Source organism: Salvelinus alpinus, chromosome 25 (assembly GCF_045679555.1).
Source record: "Salvelinus alpinus chromosome 25, SLU_Salpinus.1, whole genome shotgun sequence".
Taxonomy (NCBI): domain Eukaryota; kingdom Metazoa; phylum Chordata; class Actinopteri; order Salmoniformes; family Salmonidae; genus Salvelinus; species Salvelinus alpinus.
In genome coordinates, this window is record NC_092110.1 from 37,809,012 (window position 1) to 37,827,168 (window position 18,157).

Below are 18,157 nucleotides of genomic sequence, written 5' to 3' on the forward strand. Positions count from 1 at the left end.
TTTGATCATATTTGACTAATGAAATACTTGCACTGTGGAGCCCTGACCACCTGCCGTCGTGGCTGGTGAAATATCATTTTTACCCACCAATGCCAAAATCTACCAGCATGTGGCCCGTGTTAGGCCCTGACAGGAGACCTGAGTTTTTTTTCTGTTTTCCTGACTATATGAGCTAACTAGGAAAACCTCTTGTCCCTAGAATTATACTCCAACCCTCTGTTTTTCTTCCCGTCAGGTCACCATCTCCGGCGAGTGGCAGTCGTGGCAGGCCAAGGTGCCCCAGATCGAAGTGGAGACCCACAAGGTGGCTAGCCCGGATGTTGTGGTACCCACCCTGGACACGGTGCGCCACGAAGCCCTGCTCTACACCTGGCTGGCTGAGCACAAGCCCCTGGTCCTCTGCGGCCCGCCCGGCTCGGGTAAAACCATGACCTTGTTCAGCGCCCTCCGAGCTCTGCCTGACATGGAGGTAAGTGTGGTCCCATCAGGAACGCTGTTTACTGGGGTTAGATGGCGCTAGACCTGTGGGTGTCAATTGTAGTCTAAACTGACCATGGTCTGAGTCATGGGGTGTTTCTCAAAATGCATACTACCGTGCTCTGAGCACTCAAATTGGAGCACTGGGGGGTCAGAGTATGAGTCCAAATCAAAGTATGCGAAACAGAGTACAGTTATCAAATGCGTACTCCATTTGTACGTATTTTGAAGCATGCATCGTTGCAAGCTTCAACTGAAAGTATGCAAAGAAATAAGAGGCAAACGTGTAAAAAATTACTCAAAATGTATTAACATAAATGTAATGTTTTATGAGTTCTCCATGCAAGAACGTCCTCGGAGAATGCACTCGGCGCATTAGTGTGGAGCACGGTAGTATGTATATTGAGAAACATGTTGTTTTTTTTTTGTGTGTGCTGAATTGGAACAAAAGCCGGCACACCCTGCATGTCTTCAGCTGGTCACCCTAGAGCTGGACTTAGGTCAGCTTCCAATGTCCACTTAGAATGCATACCCAATACATTGCTAATACCACAATAAGTATGCTAGTGTGGACATTGGACCAGAGGCTAAATCTTCAAGTGTGCCAATGAGTCGTTCAAATGAATAATAGGTCTTCCTGCGTAAGTTAACCCTTTCACATCTGCTCCCAGGTTGTGGGTCTGAACTTCTCCAGCGCCACCACCCCGGAGCTGCTGCTAAAGACCTTTGACCACTACTGCGAGTACCGTCGCACGCCCAACGGTGTGGTCCTGGCCCCCGTGCAGCTGGGCAAGTGGCTGGTGCTCTTCTGTGATGAGATCAACTTGCCTGACATGGACAAGTATGGTACCCAGAGGGTCATCTCCTTCCTCAGACAGGTGAGGTGGTCTAAGCTTGTACATACACACACATACTGGCTGTGTCTCAATAGGTTTAACATGACTCCTTCCTCAATGGCCTTTCCACCTATCAGTGGTACTGAAGTAAAGGAGACCAGGAAGGATGCCATTTGAGAATGGGCCGGTGTGTTCTGAAGTTAAACACAAAGGCAAGGATAGGCAACCCTGGTCCTGGAGGGCCGCAGGCAATTCGTTTTTTTATATAACCGACCTGTGTTGAATTTAGGAAATCACTGAATTGATCACTTATCTGTTGGTCATGGGGGGTTGCCTGCAGCACTCCAAGAACAGGGTTTCCTACCCCTACACTAAGGCCTATGTTATGCTGAGTTCCTGCGGGAGCATTAGCTCACCTTCCTCTGGTGTTTCCCCCTGCAGATGGTGGAGCACGGAGGCTTCTACCGCACCTCAGACCAGACCTGGGTCAAGCTGGAGAGGATCCAGTTTGTGGGAGCCTGTAACCCCCCCACCGACCCCGGCAGGAAGCCCCTCACCCACAGGTACACTGTCAACATGACCTATGTCCATTCTGAGACCATGTTGCTTTATCCTAGGTCTTGTTTAGTAGTAGCGACTCACATGGTACACAGCGAGGGAGCGATGTGACGAACTGTAGCAAAACGTTTTGAAATGGGGAAAAGGAGAGTTTTGTATAGGTAAAGTAGGTCCTACCCGTTTCAGTCAGTTTTCTACCGTTTGGTGCCTAATGAATACGACCCCGGACTAGACTCACTGTGGTCGGTTTTGAATGATGAGTAACTGTTGTGTGATTTTTGAAATCCAGGTTCCTGCGCCACGTGCCAGTGGTGTACGTGGACTACCCCGGCCCCGCCTCCCTCACTCAGATCTACGGTACCTTCAACCGGGCCATGCTGCGTCTCATCCCCTCGCTGCGTACCTTCGCTGAGCCACTCACCGCCGCCATGGTGGAGTTCTACACCATGTCTCAGGTAAGAGCTTACATATCAAACATAGACGGATAAAGTAGTAGAAGTATTTACAGTAGTATTTTGAGTATTATCAAATTTTGCCATGACTTATGCCATGTTATTGTGATATCTGACTAACAAAATCAATGGAGGGCCCCTGGAGGTCAGGGCCCCCCCTGTGCGCGTGCCCGGTCGGTATTCGACTACAATTAGTTTAGATGGTTGGCTTAGACTAACATACTCATCTAAAAATAGTTAACTGTCAGTGACTGACGAAACAACAGAGAAACTGCTGATGCAAAACCACATTTTTAAATTGTGTATTCTACTATTCTGACTCTCAACAGTAAGTTGAGACCCTGAGTAGCAAACTTTGTTTTATAGATTTTTTCTTTTTTTTACTCTGACATGTTGCGACACATTTTGGGTCATGACCCATACTTTAAGAAAGGCTGATCTACAGCAGTATTATCAACAGTATTATTATCTAATGTAGTATTTACAGTTATCTATTATCTAATGTAGTATTTACAGTTGTCTAATGTAGTATTTACAGTTGTCTAATGTAGTATTTACAGTTGTCTAATGTAGTAGCAGCAGCCATTTCTATGGTACAACATCCTCACAAATATGTCTTGTATAAGAGCCACTATAGGAATCACTCTCAATGTCTGATTTTTATAGTGCTGAACACAATGGATAGGATGTAGCCTATTCCCAGATCAGTTTATGCCATCTTGCCAAAAACCTATGGTTGTTAGCAAAACGTCACAAACTGATCTGGGACCAGGGTAGATTGGATGTGCTGTAAGGGAACTGACCTTTTTGTCCTCATGGAGCATGTCCCTCTGTCCACTACAGGAACGCTTCACCCAAGACACCCAGCCCCACTACATCTACTCTCCCCGTGAGATGTCCCGCTGGGTGAGGGGCATCTTCGAGGCCCTGCGGCCCCTGGAGACACTCCCTGTGGAGGGTCTCATCCGCATCTGGGCCCATGAGGCCCTGCGCCTCTTCCAGGACAGGTGTGTGTGTGTTCAGTCCTTAGGGAAGTAGCCAGACTCCCCCAAAGTAGCCTAGTATAATCTTTGGGGGAAAGATTGTTTAGCATTATTAATATGGCTTGGCGTTTTCCCTTGCCAGGAATAACACCAGGTGCTTGTTCCAGGCTATAACCAAGGCCCTGAGTTTTCTTGATTGTGTGACCTGATCGATTTGAAAAGTTGGATGCAAAGAGATCAATGTTGTTGTCTAAGTCCTGACTGACCTGTTAAACTATTCTCTCCCATGCACAGGTTGGTGGAGGATGAGGAGAGGCGCTGGACAGACGAAAACATTGACATGGTGGCCCTCAAGCACTTCCCCAACATTGACCGTGAAAAGGCCCTCAACAGGCCTATCCTCTACAGCAACTGGCTCTCTAAGGTGAGCTTCCTGCCCATAGAAGCAATATAATACAGTTCCGTTTATACAGACGCGATATAAGTTATTTTTTTAAATACATTATATATTACTGCACTGTCCATTTTGCTACACCTGCAATAACATCTGCTAAACACGTGTATGTGAATAAAATGTGATTTTGATTTGAGACGCAATATAATACGGTTCTGTTTATTGAGATGCAATATAACACGGTTCTGTTTTAATTCTGTGTATCGGCATATGTTGCAGCATCACCTAACTACCATATAGACATACCCACCGTGAATGTAGAGCCAAGAAACTTGACAATTATGGCTTGTGTAGGTTGAATGAAAGACGTTTTTTAGTTGTTGTGTTAATGGCTGTCTGTCCCCATCCTCAGGATTATATCCCAGTGGAACAGGAGGAGCTGCGAGACTACGTCAAGGCCCGTCTGAGGGTCTTCTACGAGGAGGAGCTGGATGTGCCACTGGTGCTCTTCAACGAGGTTCTGGACCATGTCCTCCGAATCGACCGGTAAATACACAAAATACTTCTCTGCTTCACATTGTGAAATTTTAAGCACGTGGATACACTTGAGGTTTTTTGATATGACTCCTTACTCAGACATTGTTAAAACGGCCAATTCATGTCCTTTCCAGAATCTTCCGACAACCCCAGGGTCATCTCCTCCTGATTGGAGTCAGTGGAGCAGGAAAGACCACCCTGTCACGCTTTGTGGCCTGGATGAACGGCCTGAGTGTCTATCAGATCAAGGTTAGTAAAGAAAAGTCCAGCGGTAATGGCTAACTGTAAATCTAACTCTGTTCCTTTTGAATTACCATTTTAAAGCTATCTGAATCGTCATCATATTATGGGTGGGAAAAGTAGTGTTTCAGAAGTGTTTGTTATGTCTGTGTGGAATCCATCTAATGTAAATTGGAATAAGTCAAAATGTAGGTTCTAATGAGTTCAGTGGTTGAATGAGGTGCTGACTGCATTGTGATGTCTGTATCCAGGTCCACAGGAGGTACACGGGTGACGACTTTGACGAGGACCTGCGGACGGTGCTGCGTCGCTCCGGCTGCAAGAACGAGAAGATCGCCTTCATCATGGACGAGTCCAACGTCCTGGACTCTGGCTTCCTGGAGCGCATGAACACCCTGCTGGCCAACGGAGAGGTAGAGACCGCTAACCTAAGCTTACACTTTAATACTCAAAAATAGAACAGTCTCCGTTCCTCTGTCTGCACTGACGTTGAAGAGACAGGATGGGGTGAAGGCCAAATCAAGATCATATTGCTTTTACCTATCTTGTCAGCTCAGAGCAGAAGAAGGAACGAGGAGAAGGTAGTCACTTTAAACATCCCCTGTCGCCTCTTCCATTGGTTCCTACCTAGATACTGCTATTGAGGAACTTGTTGGTAGAAAATGCCATACCCTCAAGTTCCTATATACATGACCAAAGGTATGTGGACACCTGCTCGTCGAACATCTCATTCCAAAGTCATGGGCATTAATATGGAGTTGGTCCCCTCGTTGCTGCTATAACAGCCTCCACTCTTCTGGGAAGGCTTTCCACTAGATGTTGGAACATTGCTGCAGGGACTTGCTTCCATTCAGCCACAAGAGCATTAGTGAGGTTGGGCGATAAGTTCTGGCTTTCAGTCGGCGTTCCAATTCATCTCAAAGGTGTTGGAGTTGAGGTCAGGGCTCTGCAGGCCAGTCAAGTTCTTCCACACCGATCTCAATAAACCATTTCTGTATGGACTTTGCTTAAGGCACGGCGGCATTGTCATGCTGAAACAGGAAAGGGCCTTCCCCAAACTGTTCCAAAAAGTTGGACGCACAGAATCGTCTAGAATTTCATTGTACGCTGTAGCATTAAGATTTCCCTTCACTGGAACTAAGGGGCCTAGCCCGAACCATGAAAAACAGCCCCAGATCAGTATTCCTCATCTACCAAACTTTACAGTTGACACTATGAATTGGGGCAGGCAGCGTTCTCCTGGCATCCAACCAAACCCAAATTCGTCTGCCAGATGGTGAAGCGTGAGAATGCCAGAGAACGTGTTTCCACTGCAACAGAGTCCAATGGCGGCGAGGTTTACTCCAGCGTCGGCTGAAATGGAAACCCATTTCATGAAGCTCCTGACTAACGGTTGTTGTGCTGACGTTGCTTCCAGAGGCAGTTTGGAACTCGGTAGTGAGTGTTACAACCGAGGACAGACTATTTTTTACACGCTACGCGCTTCAGCACTCGGTGGTCCTGTTATGTGGGCTTGTGTGGCCTACCACTTCGAGGCTGAGCCGTTGTTGCTCGTAGACGTTTCCACTTCACAATAACAGCACGTACAGTTGACGGGGCAGCTTTAGCAGGGCAGAAATTTGATGACTTGATTTGTTGGAAAGGTGGCATTCTATGACGGTGCCTAGTTGAAAGTCACTCTGAGCTCTTCAGTAATGTCATTCTACTGCCAGTGTTTGTCTATGGAGATTGCATGGCGGTGTGCTCAATTTTATACACCAGACAGCAACGGGTGTGGCTGAAATAGCCAAATCCACTGTCCACATACTTTTTTGTGTGTGTGTGTATATATTCTCTAACGTGTCCCTGCCCAGGTGCCAGGTCTGTTTGAGGGTGACGAGTACGCCGCCCTGATGACCCAGTGTAAAGAGGGCGCCCAGAAGGAGGGCATGATGCTGGACACACACGAGGAGCTCTACAAGTGGTTTACCAGCCAGGTCATCAGAAACCTACATGTGGTCTTCACCATGAACCCCTCATCTGAGGGCCTGAAGGACCGCGCCGCCACCTCCCCTGCCCTCTTCAACAGGTGGGGGCCTCCTATATCCACACCTGCAGTCAAGGCCTAAAATTTACTTTTTGTTCCACCAGCCACTGTGGCAGGTAGATGGAAAAAATCTTTTTTTGAGTCTTTTATTAACCAAAATATCAGATGAGACAAAATGTTCCGCTGCCACTTTAAGGGTGGGAGGTTACCGTGGTAACGGGGCCACTCGAGTCATGTCACTTGGCTGTGATTTTGGATCTGACTAGTAGACCCCGCAGCTCTTCGCTATCACTCAGCGCCTCCAAAAATGAATCTATCAGCACAAACCAGGCCTTGTTACTGCGTGAGGTGCGATATAGATTTTGTATTTCTTTGTGCGATTAGCAGCTATGAAACAGCAGAAATACAGCAGAAAAACAACTACTGCAACATTTATATAAATCACAACTAGCAAATGTGCTCCTACTTGACTTTTTATACTAAATGTTTATTTGCAAATGTAACGCTCTCCCTGTAGAGCCCTGCAAATTGACCACCCACCTACGTAGCTGGTGAAATACACATTCTTACCCGCCAATACCTAAACCTATTGCATTTGACAGGTGTTCATTTTATGCCCCAGCCTACAGTACAGTGACGCTGGTATTACCTTAGTAGCTGACTCTAAACCCACTCAAACATTTCCATTGAACACATTTGCACACTGTCACTGGTCACTAGTAGTGGCTGATTCTGAACTCTTAGGAAAACATATTTTTTTTCCGTTGAATTGATTCTTTGGGATCCGTTTTGGATAGACAAGACACACTGCATTCAACCCCCCCCCCCCCCCCCAGTCGTTTTCAGATCTGTCATGATTGTAGCCTTCCACTGCAGTATCTGTGTTGGTCTCTCATAACTCTTTCTCTCTTCCCCTTCCACAGGTGTGTGTTGAATTGGTTTGGAGACTGGTCAACTGAGGCCCTCTACCAAGTGGGCAAAGAGTTCACCATCAAACTGGACCTGGAGAAACCCAACTACAAGGTGCCTGACTACATGCCGGTGGTGTACGACAAGCTGCCCCAGCCACCATCTCACCGTGAGGCCATCGTCAACGGCTGCGTGTTTGTCCACCAGACACTGCACCAGGTAAGACTCACACTTTGGTAATCAGACCTGGTTTTCAAATTGTATTTTTTAAATTATTTTTTCAAATAACTCAGCTGAGCTTGCCTAGTGCAATGGAATAGTCCCAAAAGTGCAAAAACACGGCCCATCTGGCAATCCAGGCAGGCTCAAACAAACGCTTAAAGTATTTGAAAGAATAGAAATACCAGACCTATGCACTTGTGGAGATCTGAGAGGATTTGATTGGTGTAAGCAATATAGTGAAACTTCCACCTAGCCTATCAAGAGGCTTGATTTATACCTGTCAATTCCTCTCAGATCTCCACAAGTGAGCTTAGAGGTACGATTTGGGATTGGGACAACATTTTTAACCAGGTCTGTCGCTCATATGACGGTAAAATGGTACTCACGTTTGCTTATGATGGTGTTCTTCCTCCTCAGGCTAACAGCCGGCTGTCCAAGCGTGGCGGGCGCACCATGGCTATCACCCCGCGCCACTACCTGGACTTCATCAACCACTACGCCGACCTGTTCAACGAGAAGCGCAGCGAGCTGGAGGAGCAGCAGATGCATCTCAACGTGGGCCTGAGGAAAATCAAGGAGACCGTGGACCAGGTGAAGCTTCCTTCCATAGTGGTCTTTCCTGACAAACATAAACTTAAGACGTGGATAGAGCTAGCTAGCTAGCTTGCAGATGCACAATTTGGCTCAGTGTTTCAAGATTATGGTAGATCTGCTTGGATTTTTATTGTCCGTTCCAGTTGTTTGTTACCACAGTCTGTATCTTAACCCATAGGTGGAGGAGCTGCGTCACGACCTGAGGATCAAGAGCCAGGAGCTGGAGGTGAAGAACGCGGATGCCAACGACAAGCTGAAAAAGATGGTCAAAGACCAGCAGGAGGCGGAGAAGAAGAAGGTGAACGAGAGGAACTATTTCACTGTATACCAGTGGTCTGAAAATTCCATCCTGCTGGGCCAAGAAATAAGCAGATCAGGTCCTGATGTGGCTCCCGGGCCGGGACTTTCAGATCTCTGCTGTATACTAACCTCTGTGGAAGTAGATGGTGGTTGTATTAGACCTGTGTGTTTTCCGTTGTGATTTCTAGGTGATGAGTCAGGAAATCCAGGAGTCTGTGTACAAGCAACAGGAGAAGATCAAAGACAAACAGCTGAGTGTCAAGGTAGACCTGGATCAGGTGGAGCCCGCTGTTATTGAGGCCCAGAATGGTACGTCTCCCTTCTGTTTTATTTTCTATTTAATTTCCTTACACTTCTGATAGCTGCTTTAGACATTGTTGCATAATCAGCTTAGAGGCAGACTGATCTATTTAACAAGCTGTGTTGTTTTGGGAGCGTTCATATTTAGCAATGTCACTGCTGCTGTTGAATGATTACATCCCCAAGTTTACATTATGAGATGCCCCGCTGATAGAAACAACAAGTTTACATTATGAGATGCCCCGCTGATAGAAACAACACGTTTACATTATGAGATGCCCCGCTGATAGAAACAACACGTTTACATTATGAGATGCCCCGCTGATAGAAACAACACGTTTACATTATGAGATGCCCCGCTGATAGAAACAACACGTTTACATTATGAGATGCCCCGCTGATAGAAACAACACGTTTACATTATGAGATGCCCCGCTGATAGAAACAACACGTTTACATTATGAGATGCCCCGCTGATAGAAACAACACGTTTACATTATGAGATGCCCCGCTGATAGAAACAACACGTTTACATTATGAGATGCCCCGCTGATAGAAACAACACGTTTACATTATGAGATGCCCCGCTGATAGAAACAACACGTTTACATTATGAGATGCCCCGCTGATAGAAACAACACGTTTACATTATGAGATGCCCCGCTGATAGAAACAACACGTTTACATTATGAGATGCCCCGCTGATAGAAACAACACGTTTACATTATGAGATGCCCCGCTGATAGAAACAACACGTTTACATTATGAGATGCCCCGCTGATAGAAACAACACGTTTACATTATGAGATGCCCCGCTGATAGAAACAACACGTTTACATTATGAGATGCCCCGCTGATAGAAACAACACGTTTACATTATGAGATGCCCCGCTGATAGAAACAACACGTTTACATTATGAGATGCCCCGCTGATAGAAACAACATTGCTCTTTTTGAGCAGATTTCTTTGTTTCTTTCCAAGTTCAACTTAGGTTCTTTATTGTCCTCTCTCCCGCGGTCTCCCGGTACGAGATGGATATCTCTCTTCTTATTCTAACTTCTCTGCTTTTCTTCTCACTTTCCCTCTTTGCTGTTGATTCTCCTCTCCGTCCTCTTGTGCCCCCCCCCTTCTGGCCGGGGTTAGCCGTTAAGTCCATTAAGAAGCAGCATCTGGTGGAGGTGCGTTCCATGGCCAACCCGCCGGGGGCGGTCAAGCTGGCCCTGGAGTCCATCTGCCTGCTCCTGGGGGAGAGCACCACAGACTGGAAGCAGATCCGCTCCATCATAATGAGGGAGAACTTCATCCCCACCATTGTTAACTTTTCTGCCGATGAGATCAGGTGACCATGAGTGTTTTGTTGGAGGGGGAAGATTGCGGCGGTGGGGGTTTGCGTGACCGAGGGAAGGGGTGTTTGTGATTTGTTTCAATGGCAGAGAGGAGTTGTGTGATTTGACATTTGATTGAACCAATTACAGAGCGGTTTGGTCTGTGCTGCCGACATGTTTTGGCACTTCTACAGTCAAATCTAGAGTAAGACGCATTCCTGCTAGCAAGTTTTAAGAGATCCAAAATGGCCTCTTTCTTCAATGGAGTTCAAATGCCTAAACACCGCTGCCCTGAAACAGTCCCTTTGCCCCCCTCTCCCAACCTTGCTGCTGTCAAACCCCCCTCCTCCCACCCCTTCTGTCGTGCATGGTTCCTAAAGAGTGGCCCCCCCCTCTTTTTCCCTCCCCCCATCCATCCCTCCCCAGCCGTCAGCTCTATTAAGCGTCACCATCTTGTTGAAGTGCGTGCCATGACCAACCCCCCTCCCACGGTTAAGCTGGCCTTAGAGTCTATCTGCTTACTGCTGGGCGAGGAGACTAATGACTGGAAAAAGATCAGACAAGTTATTGTCAGGGACAATTTCATCACCAACATAGTCAACTTTGTCTCAGAGGACATGAGGTACTGTGCTTATCCATTTTATATTACTCTGATCTCAATCTTCCTCACGCAGTTGTGATTTACTGTATTGCTAATTGCCAATTGGTTGTCTTGAGAAATCAGAATATAAAGAAGAGTAATGTACTGATTTATTGATAGTAGACCAATCTTGGCATGATTATGCTCATTGAATCAAGTTAGCATGTCCAGCAGTTGGCTAGATGTGTTTTCTGACCGTAGTTGGTAGAAAAACAGTCTGAAATCAGTCGCTACGATCTGTATCCATTTGGATGAAACATTTCAAAATGATTCATAAGTCACAGAATACTAAATAGAATGCAATTTTCCAGTTGAAGGGGAATTTCACCCATTTCAATCAGTCATTACTATGTTAACAACATTAGGTTTTGTCATCTATCTATCCCCCCAAAAACCCAGTACAAGCTACAACAAGTGCATTTTAATTTCACCGGTAGACTCAAGAAGAAGAACTTCCTGTGTATTCGTCTGCTCCAAGTGTACCACCACTCCGGCATTCATAGTGAATGCACGATGCACAACGGAGCCAGAGCAGGAAGCACCGCCCCCACACCAAGCTGTAGTCTTTCAGTGAATCGGCCAATAGGAGCATCGCTGAAAAGACATCTAATGGCTCTGTCAAGCAAGGACAACCATATCTAACACAGATGTATAGTGTGGTCGGTATAACATAGAGGCTTCGTGAAATGCCTTTTTAGATCTCATCCACCACATCAATACACCGGATGTTGTCATCGGGTATATCGTTCAGCGCGTGAAACCCAGACCCGCCGACCTTTGTGGTCAAATATATATGTGAAACACTTCTCACTGTGCTAGAAGTGTTTCAGACACGATCAAAACAAACCCAGTCATATTTTTGGTGAAATTTCCCTTTTTCAAAGCTGTAACAACCAAAAAGCCTCTCTTTTTTTTTTTTGCTTCCTTGCACGCCACCCCTTTCGTACATAATTTCATCATAATCATTTCTGAATACCCTGCTCGCAATTTAATTAATTTCACATTTATTTTATACAATTGCCTGTTGCTCTGTCCTATAACCCTGTGACCTCTATTGTAAACGCAGTGAGTCAATCCGTGAGAAGATGAAGAAGAACTACATGTCCAACCCCAACTTCAACTACGAGATGGTCAACAGGGCCTCCCTGGCCTGTGGGCCCATGGTCAAATGGGCCATCGCTCAGGTAAGGAAACCACCCACCCACTGATCTTTTATACTGGGAACGGTTTACGGGTGACTCTAAAGTCTTTCCTCGATTCCTTGCATCCTCTCTCCTCGTCTCCCTCTCAAAACTCATTGAAGGAGAATGTCATAGAGGAGGAATCTTGGATCTTCCAATGCATTTGGAGAGAAAATATTTGAGATTCATGTAATGTCTAATTAGTGCCAGGAGTAAATTCTTCCTTAACATGTGTAAAAACTCTGCGCCTTACTTATAACCTGCAGTTATAGCCTGCAATTATATGGACCCATCTCTTCCCCCTCTTCTAGCTGAACTACGCTGACATGTTGAAGCGCGTGGAGCCGCTGAGGAACGAGCTGCAGAAGCTGGAGGACGATGCCATGGACAACAAGTCCAAGGCGGAGGAGGTGGAGCAGATGATCCATGACCTGGAGTCCAGCATCGCCCGTTACAAGGAGGAGTACGCCGTGCTCATCTCTGAGGCCCAGGCCATTAAGGCAGATCTGGCCGCCGTCGAGGCGAAGGTAGGGAAGTCCATCCACCCATAAAACATCCATTCCCAATAAACTAAACCATTTCACAATCTCCATAACCTTAGGAATTAGCCAGCGATACCATTTCTCCATAACCTTAGGAATTAGCAAGAGATTTAGGAAATGCGTTTTAGAGCAAATAGTGTTTTTTTCAAAGAAAAAGGCGTGGCATCTCAACTATGAACATTCTGAAAGTCAATGCCCTAGACTTGACAATAGAATGTTGCCCAATGGGATGAGACTTCAGTTTAAAACTCCATTCCAATGTAAAGCAATTGAAGACTAGGTGGAAAAGCGCTGTATCAATCCAATCCATCATTGTTAAATCTGACCTTGACCGTCTTCTGTGAGTGCAGGTGAACCGCAGCACAGCCCTGCTCAAGAGCCTGTCTGCCGAGAGCGAGCGCTGGGAGAAGTCCAGCGAGACGTTCAAGAACCAGATGGCTACCATCGCCGGGGACTGCCTGCTGTCCGCAGCCTTCATCGCCTACGCAGGCTACTTCGAGCAGCAGATGAGGCAGAACCTCTTCACTACCTGGTCGCACCACCTGCAGCAGGCTAATATCCAGGTACTGGGGGGGTTGGGTTGTTCAGTGGCTCATGTAACGGAGGTAGTTCTCCGCACTAGGCTTCAGTTGACATCATGAGTAGGAAGGGGTCATGAGTTTTTACAGGTCAAATCACAGGATGAGGGTTAAAAATACTGGCCCTAATGATAAACGACCTTGTGGGAGATGTGGAGAATTGTGTTGGCTCCCACAGCTATTTCCTAGGCTTTAGTTCAGACGGTTAACTGTTTTGAGTCGCATGAACAACCCAAGTTTGAAAAACCAGACTTTTACGCCGACTCTGGCAGTCATCTGTAACTCAAGGCCGTATTCTTTCTATGTAATGTTCTAGACTCCATTTTGTATGGCTAATCTGTCTCTCCACTAGTTCCGTACGGACATCGCCAGGACTGAGTACCTGTCCAATGCGGACGAGAGGCTGCGCTGGCAGGCTAACTCCCTCCCGGCAGACGACCTCTGCACCGAGAACGCCATCATGCTCAAGAGATTCAACAGGTGAGTGTGTCTATCCGAATCACAATATCATCCCCTTTTTTTGTTGAAATGTCCTAAATGACCAATACAGAGTGGTAGAGGATGATAGTTCTATCATAAACCTGTTTGGAAAGCTAAACACTTCACTGCGGATCCTGTCGGAAGATACTAAACTTTACCATGGAAATGTTTGTATAATGAATGCCTATCCTAGTTCCACGGTGCATCCAACAGTGTGATGGATAGACTGTTTTTTAAAGACTCATGGAAAGCTGTCCATTTCTTTGGGCTAAATGAGATTCTAATACATAAAAAAAAATAAAACCTTTCCCAGGTATCCACTGATCATCGACCCGTCCGGCCAGGCCACAGAGTTCATCATGAACGAGTACAAGGACCGCAAGATCACCAGGACCAGCTTCCTGGATGACGCCTTCCGGAAGAACCTCGAGAGCGCACTGCGTTTCGGAAACCCTCTGCTTGTGCAGGTCAGAACAGACTTCACGGTCGATCCAGCATGTTCCAGACCATGTGTACCTCTACAATACCATGTAACACATGCTATTAATCTGAATAAATTGGGAGGTAGTCCTCTGCTGCTGCCGTAAAATATAATCTCCCTTGAGACTGGTAACATAAATGTTACTATATTTAACATAAGCTTTAACGTAAATGTTAGCTCCAGTAGCTAGCTAGTGAATGCAACGTTTGGTTCTGGGTTCCAAGATTACTGTTGGGCTAGCCAACCTTGGTAATAAACCATTTAGCTTCCATATAACTAATGGTAATATGTAACAATGTCTCCCCCAGGATGTAGAGAGCTACGACCCCATCCTGAACCCGGTGCTCAACAGAGAGGTGCGCAGGACCGGCGGACGCGTGCTCATCACCCTTGGCGACCAGGACATTGACTTGTCGCCATCCTTTGTCATCTTCCTCTCCACACGCGACCCCACGGTGGAGTTCCCTCCAGACCTGTGTTCTCGTGTGACCTTTGTCAACTTCACAGTGACCCGCAGCAGTCTGCAGAGCCAGTGTCTCAACGAGGTGCTGAAGGCCGAGAGGCCCGACGTGGACGAGAAGCGTTCCGACCTCCTCAAACTGCAAGGTGAGACGCGCGCTTGCGCAACTCTCATTCCGTGTGCCGACAGTCTCTTGCATTAGATGATGAATCTATCCAGAACCTGATTTCATGTGAATGAAACTCGTATACGGATCTGACTGCTGATATGCAATGCACACGAAAGTATCTACTCTCTACTCTTAGTCCTATTTTATCCTTCAAATATGGAAGCATTAACCTTCCCTCCCTCCCTCCCTCCCTCCACCAGGTGAGTTCCAGGTGCGTCTGCGCCAACTGGAGAAGTCCCTGCTGCAGGCCCTGAACGAGGTCAAGGGTCGTATCCTGGACGACGACACCATCATCACCACCCTGGAGAACCTGAAGAAGGAGGCGGCGGAGGTGACCAGGAAGGTGGAAGAGACTGACATTGTGATGGCTGAGGTGGAGGCGGTGTCGCAGCAGTACCTATCCCTCTCTTCGGCCTGCAGCTCCATCTACTTCACCATGGAGGCCCTGAACCAGGTACACACACACTGCTATCTCTTATAAAGATTCTCCCGTGTGCAGACAGCCTCTTGCATTAAATGATGAATATATCCAGAACCTGATTTCATGTGAATGAAACTCTTATACGGATCTGACTTCTGATATGCAAGTCTCTTGTAGTTCTGTTTCTATGCTGGTGACCCTCTTAAAAACCTTCTAGTAGTGAACCAAAAAGTACTGTACCGAACCGGTCCAACCTGCTGTGTTGATGACTTCCTGTCCGTCTCCAGATGCACTTCCTGTACCAGTACTCGCTGCACTTCTTCCTGGATATCTACCACACGGTGTTGTACGAGAACGCTAACCTCAAGAGCGTTAGCGACCACACCCAGCGCCTCACGCACATCACCAAGGACCTCTTCCAGGTAACCGCACATCTCAAACACCCACTAGAACCTAGAATGTCTAAAAACCTCACATCTAGAACATCTAGAGCTGGAGTTTTTCTTCAAAGAGCTCAAGTTTATGGGGTTTTGTTTAGAGGTTTTCTAGTGCAAAATCACCAATCCCATTGTCTCGTTTTCAGGGGGCGTTCAACAGAGTGGCCAGAGGCATGTGTAACCAGGATCACATCACCTTCGCCATGCTCTTAGCCAGGATCAACCTGAAAGGCATGACAAGGTATTGAACTTTGAACTTTCTACACACTCCTGGTTATAATGTGAAGGTTATGGTTCGGTTCCAAAATCTACACTACCGCAATGTATTGAGGATGCATTCTAAGTGGTATACTAGTGTGGCGTTGCCCTGCATCTTATTGATAACCATTTCCTGTTGCCCTCAGCGAGCCGTCCTACGACTCGGAGTTCCAGCACTTCCTGCGCGGTGCGGAGATGGTGCTGAAGGGTACAGCGGTGCCCAAGGTGAAGGGCCTGACCACGGAGCAGTGTGAGGCCATGATCATTCTCAGCCGTCTCCCCGCCTTCAAGGACCTGGTCTCCAAGGTGGAAGCTGATGAGGTGAGAAACTTGGAGGGAAGGAAGGGGAAGAAAATTACTTTAGCAATGTGAAGCTCTTTACTAAACCGTTTGTTAAACCGACTCTTTACTAAACTGTTTGTTAAGCAGAAGAGTTACAATTATTTTGTAGAAGAAACGAGTAAGAAAGGAAAATTTAAGTTGACATGGATTTTTTTTTTTTACCATTGCAGCAATTCTTCATGTGGATTGAGAGCAACTCCCCTGAGCTCTCCGTGCCCTACCTGTGGACAGAGGAGAAACAGTCAAGTGAGTCTTTCAATCCGATTTACATTGGGGGACGCATGGCAACCCATGAAGTTTAGAGGCTGCTATGCATTGTCGAGATCCCAATTTATGTTCTTGATAGAATTTGCATTAAAAATACAAAATGAATGTAGAGAAAATGGGTAGTTTGAGTGTTTGTGGTTCAGTGGTGGCGGTATAGAGTGCAGTCCCGACTGCAATGTAGTCAATGTCAAAAATGTACTTTGTCTGTCCTCGACAGCCTCCATCGGTCAGGCAGTGCACCAGCTGCTCCTGATCCAAGCCTTCCGTCCGGACCGCATGCTGGCCATGGCCCACATCTTTGTATCTAAGGTCCTGGGAGACACCTTCATGGCCATCATCGAGCAGCCCCTTGACCTGGGCAACATCGTGGAGAGCGAGGTAACAGAGCATAGAAACAGAATCTACCATTGTAGTCATTTCATATCTATGGTACAGAAGTCTGGACATCCCTGAATCGACAATCATCTCAGTGTGTTATTTGTACAGTGTTTTTAAGGGTCGCTGTTCTGCGTACCATTGCATATTACATCTGCTCATCTCCTCATGAAACGACTACTTGTTCTCCTACCCGCCTAGGTGAAACCCAGTACCCCTGTTCTGATGTGCTCCGTACCCGGGTACGACGCCAGCGGCCTGGTCCGGGACCTGGCAGCCGAGGAAAACAAACACATCACCTCCATCTCCATTGGTAGGTAGCCTACAGCAGGGTTTAGTCAGTTTAAAAACAGCCCAGGAGTAAGTATGAAACATCTACTGGCATCTTAGAAACCTGGTTCCTCCTCTCTCCCTCTCTCTCAGGTTCTGCTGAGGGCTTCAACAAGGCCGACCGCGACATCAACACCGCTGTCAAGTCCGGCAGGTGGGTGATGCTGGAGAACGTGCACCTGGCTCCTGGTTGGCTGATGCAGCTGGAGAAGAAGCTCCACTCCATGCAGCCCCACGCCAGCTTCCGTCTCTTCCTCACCATGGAGATCAACCCCAAGGTCACATTCCACTTTCAACTTCCTTAGAAAAATAAACAAGCTAGCGAGTATGACAGTGTTTTACACTCTGTATTGAGGACCATAAACACATAACAGTAATGAACGCGCTAGAAAGGGATTTTTGAAGAAAGTTCAAGCTCACTCAATTGTTGATCAAAATAAAAAACTGATTTAAAAAATATCCACGTTACTTGAAGTATAACTTATCACTGTGATTGGTTAACCTCAAGCTTTTTCTCGCCATGTGGCACAGTTATTGAATGTCTTGACTATTGAGAGATCTAAATGTGTTTCCTCTGTTCCTCTCAGGTGCCAGTGAACCTGCTGCGTGCTGGACGTATCTTTGTGTTTGAACCTCCTCCCGGTGTCAAGGCCAACATGCTGAGGACCTTCAGCAGCATCCCTGTGGCTCGCATGTGCAAGGTGACCAACACAACTATATATGAATACTGATTTCTCTCTCGCTCCTTCTTTTCTCTCCTGTCACTTTTTGCCTCTCTGTTCGTCTCACACCTTCTTCCTCCGTAAACTTGGATGAATGATTTCTTTTTACCTTGACTATTAAAGGGTCAATCTGTAATTGTGACTATCATTTTTGAACTTTTAAATGAATTATATATTTATATTATATACCCATAGATTCTTTAAGAATATAACTAAGGCCTATTGAGCTTAGTTTAAGTGTCCTACCCCATCAAGAAACCAAGATATAATCTTGTTTTACTCCATTGTTTGTAAACAATGTAATTGAAAACTAACGTTGT

The 18,157-nt window shown here is 46.5% G+C and overlaps 1 protein-coding gene and 2 non-coding genes across 3 annotated transcripts in view; all 3 read left to right on the forward strand.

The window, feature by feature from the left end:
• Positions 1 to 18,157, forward strand: part of dync1h1 (dynein, cytoplasmic 1, heavy chain 1) — a 48,085-nt gene that overhangs the window by 23,939 nt on the left and 5,989 nt on the right. The window contains exons 37-66 of the mRNA XM_071366664.1: positions 236 to 469; positions 1,149 to 1,355; positions 1,755 to 1,876; positions 2,161 to 2,326; positions 3,167 to 3,330; positions 3,601 to 3,730; positions 4,113 to 4,246; positions 4,372 to 4,486; positions 4,729 to 4,890; positions 6,331 to 6,545; positions 7,427 to 7,631; positions 8,052 to 8,225; positions 8,407 to 8,526; positions 8,717 to 8,837; positions 9,973 to 10,168; positions 11,861 to 11,978; positions 12,287 to 12,502; positions 12,868 to 13,080; positions 13,448 to 13,575; positions 13,889 to 14,042; positions 14,365 to 14,662; positions 14,886 to 15,139; positions 15,394 to 15,528; positions 15,690 to 15,784; positions 15,948 to 16,122; positions 16,314 to 16,389; positions 16,628 to 16,788; positions 16,987 to 17,098; positions 17,209 to 17,393; positions 17,703 to 17,816. Of these exons, the coding sequence (XP_071222765.1) occupies positions 236 to 469; positions 1,149 to 1,355; positions 1,755 to 1,876; positions 2,161 to 2,326; positions 3,167 to 3,330; positions 3,601 to 3,730; positions 4,113 to 4,246; positions 4,372 to 4,486; positions 4,729 to 4,890; positions 6,331 to 6,545; positions 7,427 to 7,631; positions 8,052 to 8,225; positions 8,407 to 8,526; positions 8,717 to 8,837; positions 9,973 to 10,168; positions 11,861 to 11,978; positions 12,287 to 12,502; positions 12,868 to 13,080; positions 13,448 to 13,575; positions 13,889 to 14,042; positions 14,365 to 14,662; positions 14,886 to 15,139; positions 15,394 to 15,528; positions 15,690 to 15,784; positions 15,948 to 16,122; positions 16,314 to 16,389; positions 16,628 to 16,788; positions 16,987 to 17,098; positions 17,209 to 17,393; positions 17,703 to 17,816 (4,899 nt within the window). The remainder of the gene's footprint in view (positions 1 to 235; positions 470 to 1,148; positions 1,356 to 1,754; positions 1,877 to 2,160; positions 2,327 to 3,166; positions 3,331 to 3,600; positions 3,731 to 4,112; positions 4,247 to 4,371; positions 4,487 to 4,728; positions 4,891 to 6,330; positions 6,546 to 7,426; positions 7,632 to 8,051; positions 8,226 to 8,406; positions 8,527 to 8,716; positions 8,838 to 9,972; positions 10,169 to 11,860; positions 11,979 to 12,286; positions 12,503 to 12,867; positions 13,081 to 13,447; positions 13,576 to 13,888; positions 14,043 to 14,364; positions 14,663 to 14,885; positions 15,140 to 15,393; positions 15,529 to 15,689; positions 15,785 to 15,947; positions 16,123 to 16,313; positions 16,390 to 16,627; positions 16,789 to 16,986; positions 17,099 to 17,208; positions 17,394 to 17,702; positions 17,817 to 18,157) is intronic.
• Positions 14,714 to 14,785, forward strand: LOC139554063 (small nucleolar RNA SNORD50). Its single transcript, XR_011670797.1, has one exon. It is a non-coding gene; the product is annotated as a small nucleolar RNA SNORD50 (small nucleolar RNA).
• On the forward strand, positions 15,197 to 15,268 carry LOC139554062 (small nucleolar RNA SNORD50). The gene has a single exon (XR_011670796.1). It is a non-coding gene; the product is annotated as a small nucleolar RNA SNORD50 (small nucleolar RNA).